The sequence below is a fragment of the Acomys russatus genome, chromosome 24 (assembly GCF_903995435.1).
Source record: "Acomys russatus chromosome 24, mAcoRus1.1, whole genome shotgun sequence".
NCBI lineage: Eukaryota > Metazoa > Chordata > Mammalia > Rodentia > Muridae > Acomys > Acomys russatus.
In genome coordinates, this window is record NC_067160.1 from 24,042,864 (window position 1) to 24,069,989 (window position 27,126).

General features: G+C 38.5%; 1 protein-coding gene across 5 annotated transcripts in view; it reads right to left on the bottom strand.

The window, feature by feature from the left end:
- Positions 1-9,558: 9,558 nt before the first annotated feature.
- Positions 9,559-27,126, bottom strand: part of Slc4a10 (solute carrier family 4 member 10) — a 101,874-nt gene continuing 84,306 nt past the window's right edge. For 4 of the 5 annotated variants that reach the window (XM_051166176.1, XM_051166173.1, XM_051166175.1 and 1 more), the window contains 3 exons: positions 21,776-21,843; positions 18,346-18,462; positions 9,559-9,901 (listed from right to left, as the gene is read on the bottom strand). In XM_051166176.1, coding sequence (XP_051022133.1) covers positions 9,835-9,901; positions 18,346-18,462; positions 21,776-21,843 — 252 coding nt within the window. In that variant the 3' untranslated portion in view covers positions 9,559-9,834. Of the gene's footprint in view, positions 9,902-17,524; positions 17,564-18,345; positions 18,463-21,775; positions 21,844-27,126 lie in introns of all 5 variants that reach the window. The other variant, XM_051166174.1, reaches the window with a different exon arrangement.

The following is a 27,126-nucleotide window of genomic DNA, read 5'->3' on the forward strand; positions in this document are numbered from 1 at the left end:
GTTTTGATTTGAAAGTAATCACTTATTCCACAAATGTGTGGCAGAGCAATTCTAAAGTGAAACCAGCATGATAATAGCTGAAATGTAAAATCCGTTCTGTTACTATGATTACTAGTCATCCTAACACCAGTGGGTATTAATAACCAGCATGCTCCCTTTCCTGCAATTGTAACATTGTCTTTTGTTGGACAACTGCAGGCAACAAGCAATTAGGCTTATTTATAAAGTCAGAAGTGGCTGGGGCTGGTTTTGCCTGTACAGAGGACGTTTTGGGGTATTTAGTCTAACTCGTCTTTTACATTAGAAATTTTCATATTAAAAAGAAAAATATACATACGTCCCTACACATGTCTTACACTAATAATAATACAATAGTGTAAAGCACCGCCTTCTTATCTGTTTTGCCTTCTTTTTGGAAGGTCGGTTCCAATAGTGCCCTGTCTAGAAGTGGGTTTTCTATTATGTGCTGAGAAAACCGGTCATGTCTTTGGGCCAGATTCTCAGAAGAGGTTGAGGCTTATCTATCTCATGGTTTAAAGCAAAGTCAGATAATATTTGAGGTATGGTTTTAAAATTAACTTATGTCTCAGTAATATGTATTTGCCTGGCAGTGCCTCCTTGAGTCATTTAGTAAGGTATGAGTTCATGTGTGTTTGCCTCAAGCCGTAGACTTCTTCTACATAAATGTCAGACATACACAGTTTTACATTCTCATTATAAAATTTAACTGTTGGTAAATAATACATTTGGCTTTTGACTTCACTTATGTTACATGCATAAAACTTTAATATTTAAATTGATTTCTCTAGCCATTTAGAGGCTTATATTAGGAAAATTGCTTTAAAATCTATTTGTTTTAATCCACACTGAAGCATACAGAAATTTGACGGTTGCTAGCACCTATTAAAATAGTATGCCTGCTGGTATAAACCTTTCTATTCACAGTGTGCTTTTAAGTGATCCTTGAGTCACCCCTGAAAGTTGATTTGGGTATTTTTAATTAGATATACCGAAGTTTAAAGTCATAGGCAGTAAATCCAAATGCACAGTAGATTTTTCTCAGGACCCAAACAAGAGGAGCAGGGATGTCTTCAGGACTGAACATGTCTTGAAAAGCTCTGGGGAAGAACTAGACACCCTCTCTGATCGCACTTCAGTTTATAAACTCTTCCCGTTTTACACCATGCAAGAACTCATTTGAATTTTTTTTTCTTTAAAGGCAGCTGGCCTCCTAATTCTGACCTCTTTCTCTCTCTAGTGGTATACGGACGAAGACCACGGGATCGCTAGCAGCACAGCTCACCAGCACATCTATGCCCACATGAGCCACTTCCTCCAACAGTGCCTCTCCTCACATTAGCACTGCAAAGCTACCCACAGTTTATTTGAAAACACATTTGTTCTCATTATCTCAAAACCGCACTGTTAAGATGACGATCTTAATAATGCTACGTCGAGACGTTCCAGGCTGCATTCCAGATTCATACCTGCAGTCCTAACTAAGGACATTTGTCTTCACAACAGATTATTACCTTACAGCAATTTGGATTTCCCCCTCTGTTTTGTTTATCATTTAAAATCATTTCCACATCAGCTGCTGAAACAACAAATATAAATTATTTTTGCAAGAGCTCTGCATAGATTTACGAAGCAGAATCAGAATTTCTTTTTTTTTTCTTCCTTACTAGACTTGTCCAAATCTTGTTCCCCTATTGGGGGGGGGGGTGACAAAATGTGGACAATGGTGTCATTAGGGCAGCAACAACAGGGAGCAGAGATTTCAGATTATGGCTAAAAACGCAGGTCCAAGCATACCAACCCACCCAGGCTACTGTCAGCTCGCCTCGAGAAGAGCTGTTCGCTGCCAGGCTGGCACAGTTTTCTGAGAAAGACTATTCAAACAGTCTCAGGAAATCATATATGCAAAGCGCTGACTTCTAAGTAAAACCACAGCAGTTGAATAGACTCCAAAGAAACGCAAGGGAAACTGCCAGCAATGCAAGGCCCCCAGGTGCCGGTTATGGCTATAGGTGCTACAAAAACACAGCAAGGGTGGTGGGAAAGCACTGTAAATGTGCTTTTAAAAATTACTGATGTTTCCTAGTGAAAAGAGGCAGCTTGGAACAAACCGACTTGCCCCGTTGAAAGTTGAAAATATTTGTGTCACAAATTTTAACATGAAGGAATACTTGTGTCAATTTTTCTTACTTCACTTCTTTTAGCATGTTAATTAAAATATTTTAACTTCATTGACTTTTGAATGGAAAATGAGTGAGAATGTTGTGTGTTATTATTTCTGTCTTACACCGTGGAATTTCTTGTGGTCATTTAGTAAATATGCTTCCATTTTACAGAGGTAATGGGTTACATCTTGAATCAAACTTAAACCGCACTGACATATGGACACATTTGTTCAAAGGTTCTTGTTTAACTTGTTAGAAATCCAACACTGTCTTGTAAACATGGAAAGAGTTCAGCTTTTAAAAAACTTAGATACATAAAACTGTTTAGCATTAAATAATTCATAAGTATTTATCTAATACCCATGACATTTCTATTCTCATACTTAACACATAGCTTTTGAGAAATCAATTATAATAATTTGGTCATTTGTGAGCTATGGAAGATATAATAATCTAAAGAAGCATGTGGGTTCATAGCATGGGAATAAATACTATCAGCAAAGTAATTTTGGTATATATGTCCCTCAAGGGTATTGTGGGTTTTGTTTTGTTTTTTGTTTTGTTTTTGTCTCTGGTCTCTTTTTTGGGAAGGGAGTTGATAAAACAGAAAGCATGTATTTCAAATACTGAATTTGGTGTTTGGACAACTTAGAAAATATGTTTTTTTTTGCAATTATTTGTAATAGCTGCATTTTAAAAACGGACTTCACACATTTAAATGCAGTTTTAGACCATTTGAGAGACAAACTTATCACAGACAGGTGAGGTACAGCAGAAACTCCAAACGTGGCAGAAAGGGAAACCATCTATTGATTAAAAATGTGATTAGAGACTCATGAAAACAATGGACAGAGGCTCTGAAATCAGCGTTGATGCTATTTCCAGGGCATGCCACAAATTCATTTCACTTCAGCTAACTCTCAAGTCCTACTTTTCCATTGAAAGCATAGCTGGTACGTAACCTGTAGTTGTTTGGCTATAATCCTGTTTTTGAACACAGCTGGTCACCATGTGTAGCAGCACCGATCTGCAAAGTTCTAGGTCAAGGAACAGAGGTAACTCATGCTCCCGACAGCAGGAAAACATCAAATCAAATTAAATAAAAAGTATACTTTGTGAATTTGTTAATCTAAACCACATTATATAATAACTGGGATTCATGTTAATAATTCTTATGTGAAATAGTGTATAACATTTATATAATACCAAAACCATGTTTTTTTTTTTTTGTTTTGTTTCTTTCATTTCTAAATATGTTATTTCTGGAGCCTGAAGTAATAAAAAATATTATAGTATGTATTTTTCAGGCAATAAGGGTTTTAAATGGTGATAATGTGAATAAATTCAGTTTTTATTTGAGTCTTACAGGACAAGTTTTACTGCTAAGTAAGAGTTGTAAATTAGATGAACGACCCGATACATAAATTATAGGTAAACTTAAGAGTAAGTCGGAGACACACAGGAGGTAGCAATGTCCTGCGGTACATAGACATGCCTCTTAGAGGCTAACACAGCCTTTGGAAGCAGGCGGAGCACAAACCTCCTTTCTCAGAACCCAGAACCCAGCAAGGGCACATGCGCCAAAGAAGCAAGAAATGGTGACTCTCTCTCAGAGTATTAGCAGTTCCACCTCTTGGCACTTACTGCTTTTCCTCTTAGTTGTAGTGAGAGTACTGATTTATAAGACTACTAGATTTGTACAATATTTAAGATTCAATAAATTCTAAGTGAAGAAACATACCAAAACACAAGCATGTTTTTTTCCCTAAAATAAGATAATTTTGTTGTGCCAACTTCATGACAGTTATTTCAGCAGTATTTTCACATACATCCTGAGTGACCTGAAGCATACATCCAGGATGTTTTGGGGGATACAGATGGCTGAGAATGAAACACAAATGGGGGTTATAAAGCATAACATCATAGGCTACCTCATAAGAAGATCTCAGAGCCTAGATTAATAAGACCACCATGAAGCTCAGTACTAGCTAATCATCTCTTTGCATGTCATATATCTCTGACCATGTCAAAATGTAAACCCAAATTAATAAGAATAGAATATTTTTACTGTTATTTAAAAAGTCCTATCTTTCTTTATTATTATTATTTAATTAATTTATTGAGATTACAACTCACTTGTTATCCCATCACTTGTATCCTCCCGTTTCTCCCTCCTCCCTCCCGCTTTCACCCTATTCCCCTCCCCTAGGCCTAAGACCGAGGGGGACCTCCTCCCCCACTATGTGGTCATAGGCTATCAAGTAGCCTTGGTAGCTTGCTTATTCTTTCTTTGAGTACCACAAGGCCTTCCCACCAAGGGGAGGTGGTCAAATATGGGGTACCAGAGTTCATGTCAGAGTCAGTCCCTGCTTTCCATATAACTGTGGAGAATTTCCTGTCCATTGGGTAGATCTGAGTAGGGGTTCAATGTTTACTACTTTATCTTTCAATGCATATAGACCAGTGGGTCTCAACCTTCTTAATGCTGCACCCCTTTAGTACAGGTCCTCTTGTTGTGGTGACTCCCAACCATAAAGTTATTTTCATTGCTACTTCACAACTGTAATTTTGCTACTGTTATGAATCATAATATACATATCCATGTTTTCCAGTAGTCTTAGGTGACCCATGCAAAAGGGTCACAAGACACCCCCACCAAAGGGGTTGTGACCCACAGGTTGAGAACCACTGTTATAGACTATAAATGTCAACAAATTTAATATAAGTCTTTATTTTATGCAGCTTTTTCCAATCAATTCTCCAAGCTTGTGAAATTACTTAAAAAGCATCCATCATAATAGTAGGATTATGTGACCATTCAACAAATAAAGTCCTTATTCATATCTCTCTGTATCTACAGGGCATTGGTTCTAGAGTCTCCTGTTGATACAGAAAGGGATGCTTGTCTTTCTTTAAACTTCAAATAACCTCCAGATTATTATAATGTGCAGTACAGTGTAGATGCTGTATTGAAGGAAATGGTTATAAGAGGGAAAGTAAATGCATGATGAATGCAGACATAGCTGTTTCAGAGATACTTTTGGTCAGGCACTGTTCGAATGCTCACATGCAATGAGACATGAATTTGGGGGCACTGGGGCACATGAAAGCACTCCTTTAAGTTGCTTCTATACAAAAGCATAATTTTGCAAATTGTGATTAACCAAATGAATTTCATTGGTTAATTGTTGGTCCATTGTCAATCACAGAGAAAGGAGTGATGGAGCAAGTATAGTAGTATACTGAGAAGAAATAGTACTCAATCTGATCCTGGTTCTAAGAACCAAAGTACATGCCCTGTTAGAGATGAGCAAAATCTTTTCTCACCTCCTGTTAGAGACAGTGCCCTTCCGCTGAAGTCAGACGCACAGGGCAGATAACCAGCAGTTGCGACAAACATAGTATCATTTAAAGAACATTATCCAGCTTCTTCCAATTCAAGTTCACTGGACTTAAAAAAAAAAGTGTAAATAGGAAGGATAGCAGGCTACCAAGAAGAGACTTGATACCCTATGAGCATATATAGGGGGAAGAGGTCCTCCTCATACACAGTCATAGGGGAGAGGAGTAAGGGGAAAATGGGAGGGAGGGAGTAATGGGAGGATACAAGGGATAGGATAACAATTGATATGTAATATGAATAAATTAATAAAATGTATTTTAAAAAGTGTAAATAAAACTCCTACCTCAGAACTGTTGCATGGCTGAGATTTACATATATGCGATACCCAGCATCTTCCTTTTCTTTTTCTTTCCCTCTAGCCATAGTACTTTGCTATTTTCCCTTCCTTGGTGACTGCATACACTGCATAGATTCTTGCCATATACCTTCCTGTCCTCAAGTGCCAGATCTATGTAGAGTCCAGTATGCATTGCTAGTGTTCTAAAAGTCTCTTTTGTATCCTTTACTGTTCTCTCTTGGCAGGTTCAGGGGTGGGGATGATTTCTGTTGTTGTTGTTGTTTTTGCGTGTTTATTGTTTTTCGAGACAGGGTTTCTCTGTGTAGCCTTGGCCATCTTAGACTCACTTTGTAGACCAGGCTGGCCTTGAACCCACAGCGATCCATTTGCCTTCGCCTCCTGAATGCTGGGCTTAAAGGTGTGCGCCAATGCACCCTCATGCAGTTCTTAACAAACTGAGCAAGAACATTTGCTGGAACTGATTTACTGATGTTTCTGAAACAGCTGTTGCTGTTTGGATAGGTATCAGAGCACAGAATCCCATCCTATAGAGTTATCAGGGAGGGATAAGACACCGCCGCTACCATCAAGGGGCTTAGAAACAAGTGGACGAAGCCTATGGCTCCACACACAGAAAGAAGTGGGCCTAGATACAACTTCAGTCTACAGTAAGAATAAATGAGGCTAATGGAACTGAAGAGAAACAGAAAATGTAAATATATCCACTAAGGAGTCAGAAGTCATCTCCGATTGTTGACCACAACCACCCTCTCAAATACTTAGAGACTAAAAACATTCATATGGTTGACACCTTAGTAGTTTTGTTTGTTTGTTTTAAGATTGTACTTTGCTCTATTTAGGCCGCCATGACCATAAACCTATGCTAGCACAGGCTGCCTCATAATCCTGGCAGTCCTCTTAGCTCAGCCTCCCAAGTGCTGGTATTATAGCTGTTTCTACCCAGATGCTATTTCATTGTATTTCATTAACTGGATATACAAGATCGACATACTGTAAAGTTTGAAATCAGTCTGTCAATGATAGGAAAACAACTCAGGAGAAAATTGGCTATAGCTGGACACATTTGGAGAGGTCAGTGTAGATAGGAGGCAGGATAACTTTCATTTCTAAGACCTATGAGAATCATAAAAGATACGAAAGTAATCCCTGGAGTGTCTCTATCAGACTATGAGCCTAATTACCTCCATATCTAAAACGATCTTGAACAATAAAGCAGCTGCTGGAGGTCTCGCCATTCCTAATTTCAAGTGGTATACAAAGCTATAGTAATAAATACAGCACGGCATTGGCATAAAAACAGACACATTGATCAATAAAGTCAATGAAGACCCAGATATAAATCTACACATCTGTGGACACCCAATTCTTTATAAAGAAGCCAGAGATATAACACTGGAAAAAAAAAAAGACAGCATCTTCAACAAATGATGTTGGCTGCTCTAACCAGATGTTTGCATGTAGGGGTCTCAATAACCCAACAAGTTATTAAGATACAACATGTATGCTGGTAAGTGGGAGCAATTATAAGAGAGCCTACTAGTCAGCAGAATTACGAATTATTAAGCAGGTACATTTCCAAATACAGTTTTCACAAGATTTTACTAGGTGACTGCAAAGAACTAGGGTCTCATTGGACCTCTACAGCAAGCGGAGGGGATACATTTAGGAAATGTTAAAGGTGCAGACTCATGAGCTCTAATGGTATGGATCCCATAATGAGCCTTTCACTTACTATAGAGGCAGCATCACTTGTGCTGTGTTCTGTGGGGGACAGGGCATGCATAGCCTCAATTCCCCATCATTTTCTGTTCATACATTTTGAGTTGTTTGAATGCTCCTGAAATGTTTATGTCACGAATGTTTCTTTACTGTAGGGATGTCTTAACTTAAATATTGTGCTTAGACTACTAAAATACTTAGCCCGATTTGATGATTAATATGAGGAAAAAATAAAGACAAGACACATTGCACACATTTTAAAATAAGCATGTAGATTAGTCAGGATAAATATTTATTTCCACATAACATGTCTTAGTTTTGAAAAACACAATATCCTAGTCACATTTACACTTTACTTAAACATTGCAATAAATTACATTCGAGATATTCAGTAATTTTGACCAGGAATCTGAAATTAGGAGTAAATATATAATACTACATTTTCTTATATTTTTATATGATTTCAAAATATTAGGATAGAGATAGCATTAAAATTCACACAAGAACAAAATTACTATAAAAATACTCGGAGATACAGAATTTCATAGGATGATTGCTTGTTTGCACCAGTGATCACGTGTGATGTGAAGTTGAATTCACTGGCCATTTTTAACAGAACAGGCATTATTCTATGGAGACATGGGGAGACTGCTTTGGGGACTGACTTGCTAATTCATAAACAATGAGCGTGTTTAGATGGAGTGTCACTATTACACCATACACAAAGGTAGCACATTTGGAACAGATAGTTTTGCATTTTCTTTATCATTTATAAATACAAACTTTACTAACTGCAAATTTTCTCATAGTTTTGGCTTATATCATTAAAAATGGCTTGTGAAAGGATTGTAAGGAAGCCTTTTGTTCAAAAGATATCAAAATATTAAAGTTAATGTAGGCTGTTGTTTTCAACCTTCATTAGATAAATAACAAAGAGGATTTCCCCAATTATATGCATTTACATGGAGTATATTAGTTTATAAAAGCCACTAGGCTCTGAATTTTTCTAAATTTGGACAATGAAAGATTATATGTTGTCAATCATTGATAATTTGTAGGAATTAAGAACCCTATGAGATTTTATTTTATTAACTCATATTTATCTAAAGCTAAGTGAAATTTATATTTAGTAATACTCAGAAATCCACAACTTCCTTTCTGTTTCAATAAGCTTAGTAAAAGTGGAATGTTTCATATAGATTGAAATATTTACATAACCTTCTCTAACAGAATCAGAAATTTGAGTTCAAAGATTGTTCTCCCATAACATGCATTTAATTAAAATGTGGAAAAGAGCTTTGAAAAAAAATATATATATATATAGTTGGAGACCTGTTGGTCTAACATGACAACATGATAGGGACCAAAACTAAGCAGTACATGACCATTGTCAGCAGAACAGCTGAGTAGGAGTGGCATTTCATGTACCATGACTCACCATGTGGCATTCCGTAAGTATGTATGTCATAGGTGTATTTGGGAAGCAACTGCTGTCAGTGGGAGGGAGATCCAATGGCACATCTCTGGTAAGGATTTAAAATGCAAAATCCCACACAGCTCTTCAAATATCTCTAAAGCATTTCATACAAGCCTAGGACTTGACTGTGTGGTTACCACTTGAATTCTAAGCAAATATTACTTGGCTCTGTGAAGTATGTCTTTTAAGAAGGTATGAACAGGTCTCTTTCTCCAATGACTTGAGGTATCAGTTAGATAGTAAGTATTAAATTTATCATATTAAGTCAAGGAAATACATAAATACAATTATTAAAAAATTCTTTCAAAGTAATTCTTTGACTTGGGCCTTTCTAAACAAGTCACTAATTATATTCCATAAAAAATAAAAAGTAAGACTACTTTTCAAAATTGTTCTGAATAAAATTGTCAGGCGCCCTCATGTTACTAAGGAAAGAAAACACAAACTAGGGAAATATGACATATTTCTTAAGAACACAGCATTGTTCTCATAATGCTGACAAAGAGAATCCTGTGTTGGGGAATGTCTTACTTATAGCAGTAACATGGAAACTTGCATTAGCTATCAGTTCTGCTCACAAGGGTGTTGCACTGCTCAGAGATTAAACACAGAAATGAAACAAGGGCTGCACTACTTACAGTATGAAGGAGGATTTGGGATGGGAGACAGGATTTACAATACATGATCAAAGCAGTTTTATTAATAATTGTGACACTCTTCTCATATGTATGTAAAAAATAAATTGAAGATCAAGTCATAGACAAGTCTCCCTGTCAACACCTTTCCCTGAGTCAGCTTTCTTCTCTTTTCGGCTTTCAATGCTAAAGGGGAAGAAAAGAAAAAAGAGAGGAGAAATTTACTACTACAATCCAGCTTGGTTACTATGAGACTCGTTTTTTTTTTTTTTTTTTTTTTTTTTTCCCAGACACCAAATCCATAAATCTCAAAGAAACATAAGAGCTCTCAGGCATTGCTCTCTCATGCTGCAATGCAGATAGACAGCCAGCAATTAAATCCTCTGCACTGTGTGAGTTAGAAATCAAGAACTGCAGAGAGGGGGAAATTCAAAAACAGACACCGAGAAACAAAATAAACCACATTTCCACAGGGTTCTAAAAGCATGCAAGATTAATACACAGTCCTCATCTGGGCAAATGAATAACTGATAACTGGTGAAAATGTCAGACATGCTCACATTAACATAGCACAAGACCAGAGAGTTACAGGAGGAGGTGCTGGGGGAGGGATTTGCAGCAGCTGCTGAAGGTGGCCTTTCCTTTGTTCCTGGACTGCTCTGTGATCTCTGGTAAAAATGAGGTCTTGGTAGGTAGGGCAGACACACCTTTTCTAGTCTGAGAGAATGGCTCACTGCTCTCTACACACCTGTGTTATGTTTACAGAAAAACCCTCAGACCACACAGCAGACCAGCAACGCTTCACTTCCTTCTAGAATAAACTCACACCTCAAAAGCTTCTGTTGAATCTCATCTTCCAGTTAACTTCAACAACAATCGTGTTGATAATGTGCCTACCATCTTTGTTGAATTATCTGCACTATTTCTACCATTATGTACCTCTTCTACTCTCACATGAACTTTCCATGGAAAGTTCAGATATAGTGTTCAAACAAATGAAGCTTAGACTGAGAGGCTCCTGGAAGGGCAAGATGCTCTTTCCTCCAATACTTCTGTTGCTTGGCACAGGCCCATGCCCTGGAGGTCTCTGTTCTCCAATTTATGGCATAAAGAACAACCTACACTCAGCCTCTGGGACCCCCATTTAGATGAATCAACACAGTTTTTGCGGTTAATTTCAGTCCTTAATACACGTTTATGAGATAATCGAAGGTGGTAGCACTCTTAGTTTTACAATTCTTCTCTGGCTGATAAAGGAACCAAGTTATGTTTTCTATGGGTTTTCCTGTGCATTTTTCTTAGTGGTCAATAACTTAAGAATATTCTAAGAGTGTGTTTTTAAAATTGTTTTTTCTCCAATTCAAGCTAGAAACAGCCCTTCTCAGTTGTCACCACCACCCGGCGCCATCAGGTAAGAAGTGCCGGAGCTTCTGCCATCTGTGGCATGCTGCCAGCACTGAGAGCTGGTGTGAGCAAGTGTCTATGGCACCCGGGTTTATGCCTGCCACACTTCTCAGCACATACTCCTTACAGGTCAGAGCAAAGCAACTTTTTTCCCTTTTCTTTTCTCCTTCCATGAGAAGAGATGACAGTGTGCACATGATGTGTTGAGTGCCTTAATTCTGTATTTTTAACTTCTCTATCTGTATGACTCACTTTTTTTCTACTTTAAGTTCCTTTTATAAGACAAGTGTCTGCTATTCTGCTTTCCAAATTAACTTGTCCTTGGACTTCACCTATACTCACCTCTTCTGTAAAACAAAGCCAACAAAGCCCAATAGAATGGGGTGGAACTACAGGTGGATTATCTGTTTTCATCTCCTTGAGTTAAGGTGAGGTGTAAGGCCTATAACCAATGATTTAGCCTCTCTGAGACCGGGTTTCTTCAACACTAAATTGAACTTTTGACCAGATGGTCTCTGAGACTTCTTGTAGCTCACTTCTAGAATAATGATTCTGGTATTTGTGTTTCTAATAGACTGTCAGGAGAGATACATTGGCCTCTAGTCGCGCACAATTCCTCTGTATGTAATACTTTGGAACTTAGGTATTAGTTAAACTTCTTGATCAACACATGATTTCTCAATGGTCAGTGGCACCATTTGTCACTAAGCAGTGAGGAGAGGGAAAAGCAGGGAGGGTGGGAGGGAGGGAGGGGAGGAGAGAGAGAGAGAAAGAGAGAGAGAGAGAGAGGACATCAACTTGATCCTTGATCCACAGAAAAGCTTCCTCCTGAGCTGCTTTGATTACATTGGTGTTTTATATCATAAAATAATGCCTCAAAAATGACTATTTTGTAACCATTAAAATTAATTTGGGGTAGGAAAAGTATTATAATAAGCTTAGGCCTCTATGAAAATGTTTTCTTCGGATTTTCTAATTGTATGTTGTTCTCTCTCTCTCTCTCTCTCTCTCTCTCTCTCTCTCTCTCTCTCTCTCTCTGTGTGTGTGTGTGTGTGTGTGTTTACTATATGTTTCCTAGATGCTAATAAACTCTAAGCTATAATTTAAACAAGCATATCACATATGTATCATTTCTTATTATAATAAACATATTGTCAGGTATTCTAGAAAGATCTAGGAACACACAGTAGATAAACTATCCTTACTGGCCAATCCTGAAACATACACACAATTAACACCATGCAGACTGATTATATTGTATTTAGAAATATACATGTATGTACATATACATATGTATGATAATAACTAATGAAAAAGAGTCCATGAATTTAAAGGAGAGCAAGAGGTACATGAGGATTTGTAAAGAGGGATAGGGAAGGGGGAAAGATATAATCATATAATAAACTCAAAAAGACAAACTAACTAAAAACATAAAATTAAGGTTACATTTCAGGAAAGAACAAAAAGGACCACTACTGACAGGCTACTGAGAAACCTATGAGAAAGTTTCATTCATGGCACTCAAATATTGTTCTGACTAGTATTCATCAAGAAGCTGGGGAAAGGCTCAGGCCTACGAAATTACAGCAAAGGAGAATCCGTGACGGTAGGGAGTACAAAGGAGGGATGGAAAGAGAATCAGGAAACTGGCCTGGCTGGTCAACCATGCTGGAGCAGATGGCCCTACACCTGGAAATTTTTTGACAGCACAAACAAGATTCAATGGCTTAATAAATAAAAGAGGAGTCAAAGTTGGGGGGTGGTTAAATGGGGGCATATCAGGAAGGAGCTGGGGGAAGGCTGGGGATGAATATGATCGAAGTGCACTGTATGAAGCCTCAAAGAACTGGAAATGCCGCTCTTCCCAGAATTGATAGGCACCACTGCAAAAAATGTTCTTAGGAGTCCATTGTATAAATCATTGTATGCATTCACTAATTGTGCACTAAATGTAGTTTTTGAGAAACCAGTTTTTATCAAACTATTTTTTTTTTTTTTTTTGGTTTTTCGAGACAGGGTTTCTCTGTGTAGCCTTGGCCATCCTGGACTCACTTTGTAGACCAGGCTGGCTTTGAACTCACAGCGATCCGCCTGCCTATGCCTCCCGAGTGCTGGGATTAAAGGCGTGCGCCACCACGCCTGGCTTTATCAAACTATTTAAGAAACTGTGGTGGCAACTAATTGAACATGGAGAAATCAAGCTGATGCCCACATAGAAGCTTCACCTTTCTGTTCTAGAGTCGTTGGTACAGGAAGGTACACTGCAAGCTACCAAAGGAGAAACATTAACATCAATCCAGGTACAAACTCCTTAATCCACAATGGTGTCCTGCCTACGAGATATGCTCAGACATGTTGGCACAAATTCTGTGGGAATAGCCAACCAATATGCAACCTATACCCAAAGTATAGGTTGAGTAACCAAGAACCTGAGACTAGATAGCCCAGGGACCTAGTCTAAAATCAATCACTGCTGTTGGAAACCAAAACAACCAACCAAAACAAAACAATGTAGCAATAATGTGATGCCTAATGATACTGTTATACTCAGAGATCAGTGCCTTGCTCAGCCATCTTCAGAGAAGCCTCTTATGTAGTTTGATAAAAACTGTAAAGGCAACTCACTGAGCAGCAGCAGATGGGAACAAACACCAAGACCCACAGCTAGACATTATGCAGAGTGAGAGAGCTTGGGATACTCAGCTGCCTCAGATCCCTCCCATCAGGGCTGAGGAAACCCCGCAGAAGAGGAGGTAGAAAGAATGGAAAAGCCAGAGGGGATGGAGGACACTAAGAAAACAAAGACCTCTAAGTAAATCAACATGACTAAAGCTCGTATGAACCCATGGAGACTGAAGCAGAACGCACAGGGCCTGCATGGGTCTGCACCAGGTCCTCCAAGCAGTTCAGCATTTTTAAATGGGATTCCTGAGTGTTATAACAAGTGGCTCTCTGATTGTTGTGCCTTCTCTTGGGCTCCTCCCCTTCTGTTTGTTTTTCCAGTTTCAGTGTGTTAGTTTATGCTTTAATGTATTGTAATTAATTATTATGTAATATATAATTATATATTATACTATATTATTTTATTATTAAAAGAAGAAACTATGGGGGACTACTGAGTAAAACCCTATCTCCAAAAGTAAAACAAAACAAAACAAACAAACAAATGTTTTCTTTTAAAAGCAAAATAAGGGGCGGGAGAGTTTCCTCTGTGGCAAAGAGCATTAGAGTACATGCTACTCTTGCCAGCACCCACATAAGGTGGCTCACAATCACCTGTAACTGGTTGTTTTGGATATATCTATACAGAGGCATATAGACATAATTAAAAATAAATAAATTGAGCCGGGCATAGTAGCACAGAGCTTTGAACCTAGTGCTCAGGAGTCAAAAGCAGACATATCTCTTTAAGTTCCAGACCAGCCTGGTCTACATATCAGTTTCATGCCAATGAGAACTACAAAGTGAGACCCTACCCGATGAAGAAGAAGAAGAAGAAGAAGAAGAAGAAGAAGAAGAAGAAGAAGGAGGAGGAGGAGGAGGAGGAGGAGGAGGAGGAGGAGGAGGAGGAGGAGGAGGAGGAGGAGGAGGAGGGGGAGGAGGAGGAGGAAAAAGGGGATAAATCTTTTAAAAGTTAAAACAAACAAAAATTGGAAATAGTCTAAGTGTGTAACAGTAAGAAACTATAAATATGTTGTAGCTAGATGGTAGATAATTTTATAAAATTAAATATGACTTGTAAAATATTAATCACACTGTTAATGGAAAATATGAAATAACTGGTATACTTTACAAATTTAGAACATGTATAAATAGAAGGAAGTTTTTGAATCATTAACAGCAGTTGACACATAGGAGTCACATACAAGTAACATAATTCAAGGCTAAGCAGTCATAAAACAGCCAGGCTCCCCACTACCTAACCTGTTCAGGGCAAAGGTGCAAATTGTAACCAGCGCTTACTGCAACATTCTACAGCAGCAGCTTTTGCAGGATGCAGATGAACTCACAGAGTGTTTAGTGTGATTATGAAGGTATCTTATTGGATGCATTGTTTAAATCAATCATCTTTACACAGCATACTTAGCCAGTAGGAAAATAATTCTCTTAATGCTTTTAGTTTAGGCCCTTTAAGTCTTTTCCAGATCAGTATAAGCTGGGCTATTTTTTTTTTTTTTTTTTTGAAGGGACTGATAAGGAGTTTCCCAGGAGCATTTTATCACTTCTAACTTGCTTGAAAGACCGCTTATCTAACATTTCTCTTGGACTTTAAATATTGGGTTTAAAAGTTAGTTCTGAGAACTTCATAGTTTATGTATTTTGTGTTTGTTATCAAGCAAGGCAATGAAAAGATTGAAATAAAATTGAAGTCTGTAAAATGCCTGTATAGCACTGTTCTACCAGGATCGAAGCAGACATCCTCAAGACAGTCAGCTCCTAGCCTCTACTTTCAGTCAAAAACAAATGTGAACAAAACAACTGATAAGATACTGCTGTTCTAAACTTCATTTGCACAGGTAGTTTAGCTTCCAAGACATAGTACAGAAAGGAACAAAACCGAAAGTAACCAGTGGGAGACAGCGGGTCAAATGTTGAAAGGAGCCACCTCGAGTCACAAGGGATATGGGTGCCAGTAACCTCATCTTAGGGTCTTTTTTTGTTTTGTTTTGACAAGGGTGTTGTCTGCTGTCCAGCAAATGTACAGAGTTCCTGTGTCATATTTCACTGTCTTCAATAGATGCTAAGGGAAAGCAGTAGCTTTGGAAGGGTATCACTGATATTAATACCAATGATTTTATAATTTCTCAAAGCCCCTTCCTTTCTTTCAGAGTTTGTACTGTTGTGAACATGAAAGACACTGCCAACTAACAGATACAAAGTATATCACATAGAATGAAGAAAAGCCCTAGGCATAGTGGAATGTTTAGGGGCCTCACTGGTTCAAGGTAAACATGGTTTACATAGTGACACTTTATCTCAAGCACAGAGAGAGAGAGAGAGAGAGAGAGAGAGAGAGAGAGAGAGAGAGAGAGAGAGAGAGAGAGAGAGAGAGAGAGAGAGAGAGAGAGAGAGACAACAGACAGACACACAGAGAGAGACAGACAGAGACAGAGGGAGACAGAGAGAGAACACTAAATTGAAATTTCCACAATAGTTTGAAGTTAGATCAGTTTGAATATATGTATATATGTCTAAAAATAAACAAAGCCCACATGATTATGCCAGTTTTTGAATGATGGTCTACTTAGAACTAGACTTTTAAAACAACTTTAATGTTTTCTTTAAAAAGCACAGAAAACATCACATTATAAAACCTTTGCTTAACACAAGGAAAAAACAAAAACAAAAACAGGAAGAGTTTGGACTATGGACCCATGTAATTCAGAATGGAAAACATCTGTAAGTTTGAATGTCTGAAACTTCCCACCCAGTTCCCATGACTGGTATTTTATTTTGAGTTCATCAATCTAGGATTCATATTTTAAAATAGAGAAATGCCAAAATGTACTGTGACAGAAGTCACATGGGCTCAAGTCGCTCTCTTCGTTACTCTTGATTTTCCTTTAGAAGTTCTGACAAAACACAAAATGACTGGAAAGATGGCTCAAAGCAGGTATAGCAAGGGTTTTGAAGAAAGGCAGCTAAATCATGAACATCACCGCAGCTTAACCCAGGCAATGGAGCACACTCTGGGTTTGAAGGCTGTTCAAAGACATCATCCAGAAGCCTCAGGAATAGTCTACTAAGACATGGATAGTAACCTCTTTGGGTCTAAGTTGTAGAGAGTTTTAGAGAAGGCGATTAGAGGATGTAGTCAAGCAATAAAGGAAGGAGGAAAGGGAAAGAGGGAGGAAAGACCAGCCCTGGTTCTGGGGTGAAGACGGTTGCTGTCTTCTTTACTCTGTTTGCTCCAGAGATGACATTGAAGCAGCATGCCATTTTGGGGTGACAAAAACTAGCAATAAGAGGTTTCTCCCCCAAAGACTCACGTAGTCTCTCTCTCTAGCCCATGGCTCCAATTGTGTCTCATGAGGCAACTTTGGATGTACCACAGCAGCCTGAATGGAAGCTCCCAGATTTGCAATTCTCAAAATTAAAGGGACAAATTTTCTTCTCCCAATCTCGAAACGTGAAGTCATTGCTTGCTAAATGTGGTTCTATAAGATCTGCTGTTTTACATGTGATGCATTTGTAAATGTTAAGAGAAAAACATGTCTCCTCGTCTTTCAGAGCCCCTTAAAGAACTGAACGGATAAGTATCACCATAAATATCAATCTGGCATTGGAGTCCAAGACTCTCTAGGCCTTTTGCCTCCCCAAAACTCACACAGATGACACAGGCTGACCGGGTTTCCAGAAGACACCATTTAACATAAGGAATAGGGTTGAGGGAAAAGGTCTTACCTTTGGGGAATCAGCTTCTAGAGTGATTAGGAAGGGGAGCTTATGACAAAAGAATGTAATATAAAAGTTAAGTAGAAAAAGTTAATGTAAGGTTATAAAAACAACTAAGTTAAATCATCAGCACACTATCCCCAAACATCAACCATTTTCTTATGAGAAGCAAAACTAGCATAACACAGGATTTTCCTCTTCTTCTGATCAGCATCTAAAATGGCTGCATGGTATGGTCCAAACTCATTTCTAAATCCCGGAGACTTCAGCTGAAACACCAGCACTCTCTTACTACTTAATGCACACTCTTCCCTCAGCATGCACAGCTACAGGACTGCTCTCCTGTCCACAGACCGATGAGAATGGGCGCGTGTTCAGGGAGGTTAGGGAAGTTTGTCGGGGACTTGGAAATAGGGAACTAGAAATCAACTAAATATAGAATGACCATTACATGTGCCAAATCACTATCACAAACGGAAATAGGGAATGGGGAATGTGGTCCAGCGCCCACTGTGGTCCTGGGGACCGTGTGATGAGGAAATACATGAAACCACACAAAGAAAGAGTGGACCAAAATGAATGTTCAAAATTGTCATGCACTGGGGTCATTAATAGCTCCATTTCCCCCCCACTGTGGTAGTTTTGCAGTGAGCTTTAATTTGAAAGGAAGATACTGAGAAACATAATGTTTGTAAAAAATTGTCATAGAAAAAAAAATTCCGAAATATTTTAAGTCTAAATTTGATTAAAATTAATAGTATCTTTTTCTTATGAATTTATACCATAAAATCACTAGCATTAATATAACCTTATTACTTCAAAATTCAAACCTTTTAGAAGGAAAGCGTGACTCCTTTTCTTTTGAGTTGTCAGCAGTAATCAGAAGGTTTCCCCACATGGCAGTCTTTGACATTTCATCAGAAATATTGATTACAGATGGGTCATCTCTAGATAGGAGTTTACCCAAAATGAAATAATATACAATAAACAAGTAATGAGACATTCAGGTAGTGAAGATGAATATGAGTCTATTTTGTTACTATGTGAAACATTTTATCTAAAATTTTAATAGTAAAACATACACAACATAAAGTTTTCACTGTAAACATTTTAAAATGTACAATTAAAAGTTATTAACAGCATTTTCAATTTATAGCCCACTACTACCATTTGTCTTCAGAATTCTTTCATCCTATAGATCTGAATATTTTATATCCATTAAACAACAACCCTCCATGTCCTCCTTTCCCCAGCCCCTGGTGACCACCACTGCATGGTCTGTCTCTATTGTTCCCGCTATTTTAAGTGTCTCATGGAAAGTGGAACACACAATGTTTGGTTTTTGTGTCACTAGCTTATTTCATTTGACAAAAAAGTCCTTATAGTTCAAGATGTCTTAACATATGCTTACATTTCCCTCCTTTTAAGGTTGAATATTATTTAGTTTTGTTTATTATAATAGCACGTTTTTAATAATAAAAATTGAGAAGCATTAACCAACTATCTATTATTAAAAAGTATCAGAAGACCTAAAGAGAAGAACTGGTTGTATAGCTATAGATCTGGGCTCCAGTTGTGTTAATTCATTCCCAATCACAGAGATCAGTTTCGATGTGCCTGCTCTTCAGTCCCTTGCCCCATCATCATCATGTTCGCATGGTGAGCCACAACCATTAAAGCATTTCATTGCTATTTCATGTAATTTTGCTATTGTTATGAATCATAATGTAAATATCTGATATGCAGGCATCCTGACATGCAGGCATCCTGACATGCAGGCATCCTGACATGCAGGATGCCTACAAAAAGAGTCACAGACTCACACATTGAGAACCACTGGTTTAGATTTTCCCATTGCCTATGAAGTTTCTCCAGATGCCTAATTTTCTCTCCTTTTAAGGCTGAATAATATTTCATTTTGTTTATATATATATATATATATATATATGAATCAAATGTTGTATATAATATATATTTGAATAGCATAATGCAACTCCCTCAAAAATTAAAAAGTATCTGAAAATCTAAAGAGAATATTCTACTAGTATAGATGTAAATTTGGGCTACAGTTTTCTTTTCTTTTTTTTTTAAAGATTTAGTTATTATTATGTATACAGCGCTCTGCCTGCATGCACACCCACAGGCATCAGCTCACATTATAGATGGTTGTGAGCCACCATGTGGTTGCTGGGAATTGAACTCATGACCTCTGGAAGAGTAGTCAGTGTTCCTAACCGCTGGGCCATCTTTCCAGTTTTCTTAATTCATCCCAGATCTCAGACTTTCACTTCCAAATCTGTTCTAATTTCACCTGTTCATGCAGGCCAGTGTTGCCACAATTGCTGTTCCACCCGCTAAAGCCTCCTAAATTGTTTTCTCTGTCTTTGTGTCCTTCTTTTTGCCATCTACAACTCTGTGTTAGCTGTTTGTATTTTTACACTCTGTCCATACCCTCTATTTTACCTGAATACAGTGTATGTGACAAACAGCACTGTGGATCACTGGTTACAGCTGTTTCTCTCAGAAGTCAGCCAGGGCTAGACACATAGCATTTACTCAGTGGATATTTGTTAAAAATGAATGCAGCCTGTGCCTTTGCCCGAGCATATCCTACACAGCTGGGGCATCTACAGTATTAGGTTCTATGCTGGTGGTTGGCTGGTTAGTTTAGTTTTGTTCTGTTTATACATTTTAAATTTACAACAATTATAGAAAACATTCATGATGCTTCAAAACCTCCCAAGAGTTAAAAACATAAACAAATGGCAGCATAAACTAGTCCCAGACCAAGTGAAAACTTTTGTAACTAAGAAAAAAAAAATCTTTATTTTTTTGTACATATAGGTAGCATACTTTATTGTGAAAAAAATTGCATCAACAAAAAAATCTAAGCTGGCCTCATGTCAACTACATTGGTAGCTGTTCAGAAGAAGAAAATAAATCCAGAATTTAGGGTGAACAAAACACCAGGTCTGAGCCTTGCTCAGTCTGAAGATGTGTCCTTAATTCGTCTAGCCTTCCTGAAAATGGAACTTCCTAGAAACTCAGAATAGGAGAGCAACTAATTTCCAAGAGAGCATCACAGGCAAAACAAGTATATCATGATATTATGAGACAGTCTTATTAACAAAAAGGCTTAGAAATGTTTGCAATAATCAAAAATAAGATTTAAAGGGGGCAGTACTATTTTTATGATTTTGTATAAAAAGAGTCTTTATGAATTTACAAACTAGCACACAGTTTGGACCATTTTCTAACTTGTTTACCTACAGAGGCCTTCTGGAATGGCAGGTTATAAAACTAGTACCAATAGAATTCACCTGAGAATATACTGACTCACCTCAATCGAGTATTTTAAATGAAAGAATGAAAAGAAGAGCGAAAACAATCTCACCATTGTGCCCACTTTTAGGTCACAGGTGATTCTATCTAACGGTTGGGGAGAGTACGGTGTTAAAGTAGGACTCTGAGATCCAGTGGATTCCTTGCCACTTTGTCTTTTAGGTACCATGGCAAATCTCCCCCTAAAAGATTTCATCTTTACTTATTTACTGGAATAGACTAAGAACTTTAAAACCATAGTCTTGGCCCCAAAACAGGACTTAAAAGAGACTTTAGGAGAAAAGTACTGAAACTAAACTTTTTTGAAGAGGGAGGGAGATTGAGAGTGGAGGAGAGGAAGGGAACAGAAAAGAAATGGAAGAAAGTGAGGGAAGAAGAGGTGGCAAATATCAGTAAAAATTGTAGAAATTCCACTGTAACTAACAAAACTTTGGATTTGGTGTCTTTGTGTGCAAAAATATTGGTGTATTGTTCAGAACTACATGAGTATTTTGTTAATTGACAGACATGACTGAGTCCTTTAACTCAAAAATTGTATTATCATTTTGGAGGCGACTTTCGTTAGGAGGAAATCCTCCTATTTTTTCCTGTGATCACTTTACAGATACTGGCCTCGCTTATGCTAGAAGTGAACAGTTAGCTGTCTTCTGGTGGTAATGTTTGAGAACATGAAAGTGATCTTTCATACATCTTATAAAATATGAAAAGAAAAGACAACTCCCAGTCCGCACCTAATTTTATACATTTTGCTACACAACAAGTGCTGGCAGAACTTACTGGAAGCTATAATTTAGCTCTTGGTCTTAGATTTTTTTTTTAACACAACTTCAGTAACTTTCACATTATGCAGTTCTTAGAAGCTGAGTACAACCTGAACAGTCTATGACACTCACTGCTGCGCTCTAAACATATGCTTACCTGTAGTGTCCCTCCAGTGGGAGTTGTACTGTGCCCTCCTCTTCCATGGCTAGCATACTTTGTTCTTCCTGGAATGACAAAAGTAACGTATATAAAGTGAACCTGAAGAGCCTCCCTTTTACCTTAAAGAAGAAACACAGATTAATGTTTTACTATCTCATTAACCTCAGGACCTTCCACTTTGTTTGCACTTATTAATGCTAGCACAGGTCCTTTCAATAAAGCCTCAGCTACTGAGAAGAGGAGTAATTAATGAAAATCTCATAACACAAAGTAATTTAAATGCTAACAACAATCTTCTTCATGTCGTCCTATTCAAAACATGGCTAATTTTCAAGCATATTAAAAATAGACTAAAATGTACAAAAACTAGAGTATGGGTAATGCAATGAGAGTTTGATTTTCACAACTTGAATTTACATTCTCCAAACATTCTACTAGGAGGAGATGGGGGTTACAAATTCAGAGGACTGGTTCTCAGATTCTACCTTAGAGTCACCTGCAGGCTGTGCTAAAATTATCCTGGGTCCTAGAGGTTCAGATCCTGTAGGTCTGAAGTTAGAGATTTACACTTCTAACAGTGTTGCTGATACTGGTCTGGGACCAGGTTTTGAGAATTGATCTAGAGGCATGGAAAAAGACAGAAGATCCTTTCTCATATGCATCAAAACACAAATTTAGGGCTGAAAGAGAGAGGGTTCAGTTGGCAACATGCATGAGGACCTAAGTTCAGATGCCCAGAAACCATGTACAAGCAGAGTGGTACCAAGAGTGGAACCCCAGTGCAGAGTGCTGGAGAAAAGTAAGTCCTGGAGCTGCTTTGCCAGATTGCCTAGTCAATAGGTGAGCTCCAGAGTCTAAGACACACACACACCCCTCTCAAAAATTAACATAGGAAGTGATAGAGAAAGACACCTGATACTGGTCATGCATACCTGTGTGAAGATACATACATTACATACATACCCATATGAATGTCTATATATAACCTTCCACAGACAGACAGACAGACAGACAGACACACACACACACACACACACACACTCAGGGAGAGAGAGAGAGAGAGAGAGAGAGAGAGAGAGAGAGAGAGAGAGAGAGAGAGAGAGAGAGAGAGAGAGAGAGATTTGTGACTTGCCGTGATGAAGTAATAAACGAAAAACCCTCCACTTAGATGTTTCTGTTAGCTGTATGTTTTTGTTCCACGCTTCAGAATTCTTCTTACAAGAGCAAAAATATTCCATCCTTCTCTAAAAGGTGAAAACACTATATCCATGTATACATTTTTTCATTTATAAGATTTTTAGTTTGTAAACTGGAAATATAGATAAACCTTATGGCTCTCATCTATAAATGTCTTATTTATCTTTCAATGAGAGTACCACTAAAATTTTGCACACACTATATATGTTTAGATATGTTACGTATGTTAGATGTAGACAGTATGTGTGCATGGGCACACACTCGTATTTAAGGCATTCATTTTTAAGTGAATCAGCAGGTCTTAGCCCAGTTCAGTTAATAATTTAAGACCATTTAAAAATATTTGAACTGTTGGCTCTGACTCCTGGAATAGAGCTTCAAGATGTGCAGACCCAAGAAACCAGGTGATTCTGCCCAACTGGGAAATGATGGGAGAAAGCAGGCCTGGTACCGAAGGTCATCCCTTGTCCACTTTCCCCAGCCTGGCATAGCTAATGTGGCCAAACTAAGTTTAACCAGATTAACTTAAACCAGCTGCCTAAACCCAGTTTAGTTTAACTACCATTATGCAAAATGTTGAATGCCGTATTTGTTATTATTTCAAGTGACAAAGTGTTCTCAGATGTGTCTTCAGCTGGCTACTTGTGACTATGCATGAAGGCAGGTCTCAGCTCATGTTTGCCACCTTCTTCCACTGCTGATCAAGGTAGGCCTCTCTGCGATTGCTACAGTACTGATGCCTCCAGATGCTCCAGGCCCAGGCTATGCCAGTGATAATGTGAGGTACATTAATCCTGCTAGTAACTTTACTTATATGCTCCCCTCAGATACCTCACTTTGTATTATACTCTGTGGAGCTAATTATATATCTTCTTGTGTCCAAGGAAATGATTCTATTCACTTTCTGTGCTGTCTCATAAGGAATTTGCTTCTTTTAAAGCCCATTTATGGCATTGTCATTCAGCAGTGTTATTAGAAGTAAAAAGTGAGTAGTGCATGAGTTATTTTCTCACTTCCATGACCAAGTACATGACAAGAATCAGCTTAAGAGGGGTTATTTGGGCTTACGACTTAACGGTAGGGAAGGTGTGGTGGCAGGAACATGAGGCACCTGGTATAAGCAGTCAGGAAGTGGAGGGGAAGCCAGAAGAGATGCCCAACTGAAGATCTCCCAGTGACCAATTTCCTCTAGTGAGGGATCACCCCATCCAGGTTCCACAACACTCTAAAACGTGCCACTAGCTGGAAACTAAGTGTTCAGACACACAAGTCTATAGAAGACACTTTACAATGGAACTAGACCATTCTGCTCTCCTCTCTCACAGGGTCATTGCCCTTTCAAGAATCAAGGAAATATCTTAATCAAGAACTCCTCTACAGTCAAAACAAAAAGTTAAATACTTTCAACACACAGTGGTACAGAGTGACCATCCCCATTTCTATATTTATTTATTTATTTATTGGTTTTTCAAGACAGGGTTTTCTGTGTAGCCTTGGCTGTCCTGGACTAGTGTTGTAGACCAGGCTGGCCTTGAACTCACAGAGATCTGTCTGCCTCTTCCTCCTGAGTGCTGGGATTAAAGGTGTGTGACACAACCCCCAGCTACTCTCCATTTCTAAATGGAAGAGTGGGTATGTAGAAAGGTCATACAAAAGCAAGACCAAAACACAGAAAGACAAACACCAAATCCTATAGCTTCATGTCCAAGCATCAGAGCTCATGATGGAATTATCTGTGGTCCAAAGAGCCGGGTCCAAAGATGGGTAGTCCCATCTCTCTTGTTTTACTACCTGTAGCACACATAGCATCTCCCTTCTAGCTTTATTCCATGCTACAGGCTTTCCTGTGCAATAACCCTGTGATTCCGGCATCTCCCACATGAAGTTTTCTTTGTAACACAATCTTCAACTTCACACTTCACACACACACACAACTACATTTCTTTCTTGGCGCCTCCTTGCAGGAATTCCACCTGTGATACATTTCCTGTTTTCAGTAGCCTTCAGAAATATTGGCGAAAGCTTATTGATTCTCTTATTCCTGCATCTTCCATGCCTATACAACTACAACAACATAGTGCTGCAAGTCCTTCAACCAGCTCCAGGCGAATATGCTCTCTGAAGACGACTGTATCAGCCTTTGTACTCTGACCCTAGGGAAATACATAGACAGTTGTTTCTGAGGAGGCAGAACCTTCAGCAGCATTCTCAGTTTAGACTACAGTCCGTCTGCTTTCACAAGATGGAGCCTACTGTGGGTAGAGTCTCACCTTCAGGTCATTTTTTTTCACATTACTGTACATAGCACAAGATGTCTCATCAATGGTGGTAATCTCTAAAGATTGTACTTGTGTTATCAGCAAAAACCTTGCATAGAACTGTAAGCTCACACTTTCCCCTGCAAGCCGGACATTTTTTAGACCTTTCTGTTCTACTTGTTGCTCTCTGACTGTGGAGCTGGGAAAGAGCAGTAAATGACAGCCATAACACAGTCTGAATAACTGCACAAGTTTGACATTTCCCCAAACCATTTAGTCTATTACTTTCAAATTCAATATTTCTGAAGCTTTCAGGACACAGGCAGGCTGAATTTTACTAATGTTTTGGTCAGAATATGACATAAATTGTCTCTAGTCCAACTCCCAATAGAATCCTTGGTTCCCTCTGAAGCCTCAGGAGTTGGCCTTCCACTGTCAACATTTCCTTCAGTATTCTTGTCTTCTGAACTTGCACCGGGATAGGCAGTAAAGGCCTATTTACAGTATTATCATCTTTTTCTAGTCTTGTTCCAAACTCTTACACATGCCTCCCACAAAGGGGCTGTTGTTCTAAAGACCAACAGCCATATGATCAGGTCTTATTTCTTCGCAACAAATCTATTAGTTGCTTTTCTCCTTATTGTGAACAAACATATAACAAAAAGAGAATGGTTGCTTTGACTTTTAAGAAGGAATACAGTCTACTGTGGCAGGGAAGGCATGGTGGCAGGAGAGGGAGGGAGGGAGCTGGTTACACTGCCTCAATATTGAGGAAGCAGAGAGCAATAGGAAGTGGGCCTTGACTCTATAAAAGCTCAAGGTCTGCCACCAATAACCAATTTTCTCGAGAGGCTTCACTTTCTGAAAGTTTCTATAATCTTCTAAAACAGTGTCATTCTCTGGGGACCAAACATTCAAATACATGAGCGTATGGGAAAAGATTTATACTCAATTTACAATGAGAAAATAATTAGTTAAAATGAGTTGTTTAAGTATAAGGAGAGCTAGTCTGCACCCTAGAATGAGGTGCTCCTTGCAATTAGTTCATCAAGGCTTATGAACCATATTTAATAACATATATATTAACACAAGCAAACCACGGAGTCAGAGTCAGAAGTTATCTATCCATTCATGTAGAAAATGTTACTTTTTATACTTTTTAAAATTACTGTACATGAGAACACATAAAGAGATCATCAGCAATCCCAAAGGTTATACAAGACAAACCAAGATGTAAAGAAAGTATATATCTGTCCTTGGTTGTTCATTAGAATATGATACATAGCATCTCTTCTGGCCAACCAGGATGATTTAATATGGACTACAATGCAAAACAAGCCAGAGAGAATAAGAACAGATCAGCTCCTATGTCACCTGGCAGCCAAAAAGGCAGACCCATTGGCAACAAAGCTTTGTGAACAATTTTTTTTCCTGAATATTTTCCACTTTTCTCTAAAATTGCTTTCAATAATTATTTTGCACTCTGAGGCTCGTTAGTATGTGTGGGCTTTATACTAGTCATCACTCTATCCAAACAAAAACTCATCACCTCTAAAGATAGCATTTCCAAGCCATGCTTATCTGAAGTGAAGGGTGGCAGAGCAGCCGCTGCTGCTGTCTTCAGTGCCAGAAGGGAGCTGGGTGGGCCTGGCCGTGGAGATGGGGGGACTGGCTGCATCCTAAGCAGCACTGCTGGGGAGACAAAAGTGGAGACTAACCATAGAGGAGCCATCAGATTAGGCAGTTAGTTTCCATGATCTTCACAGCCCAGGTTATCTTGCCGCGCAAGAAAACAGAAAGTTGAATAAAACTAGCCAGACAGCTGCTGCGGAAGTGTGTTAGCATTGGCAGAGGTGCTGAACACAGTTTCCATTCAGCACTTCATTTACACAG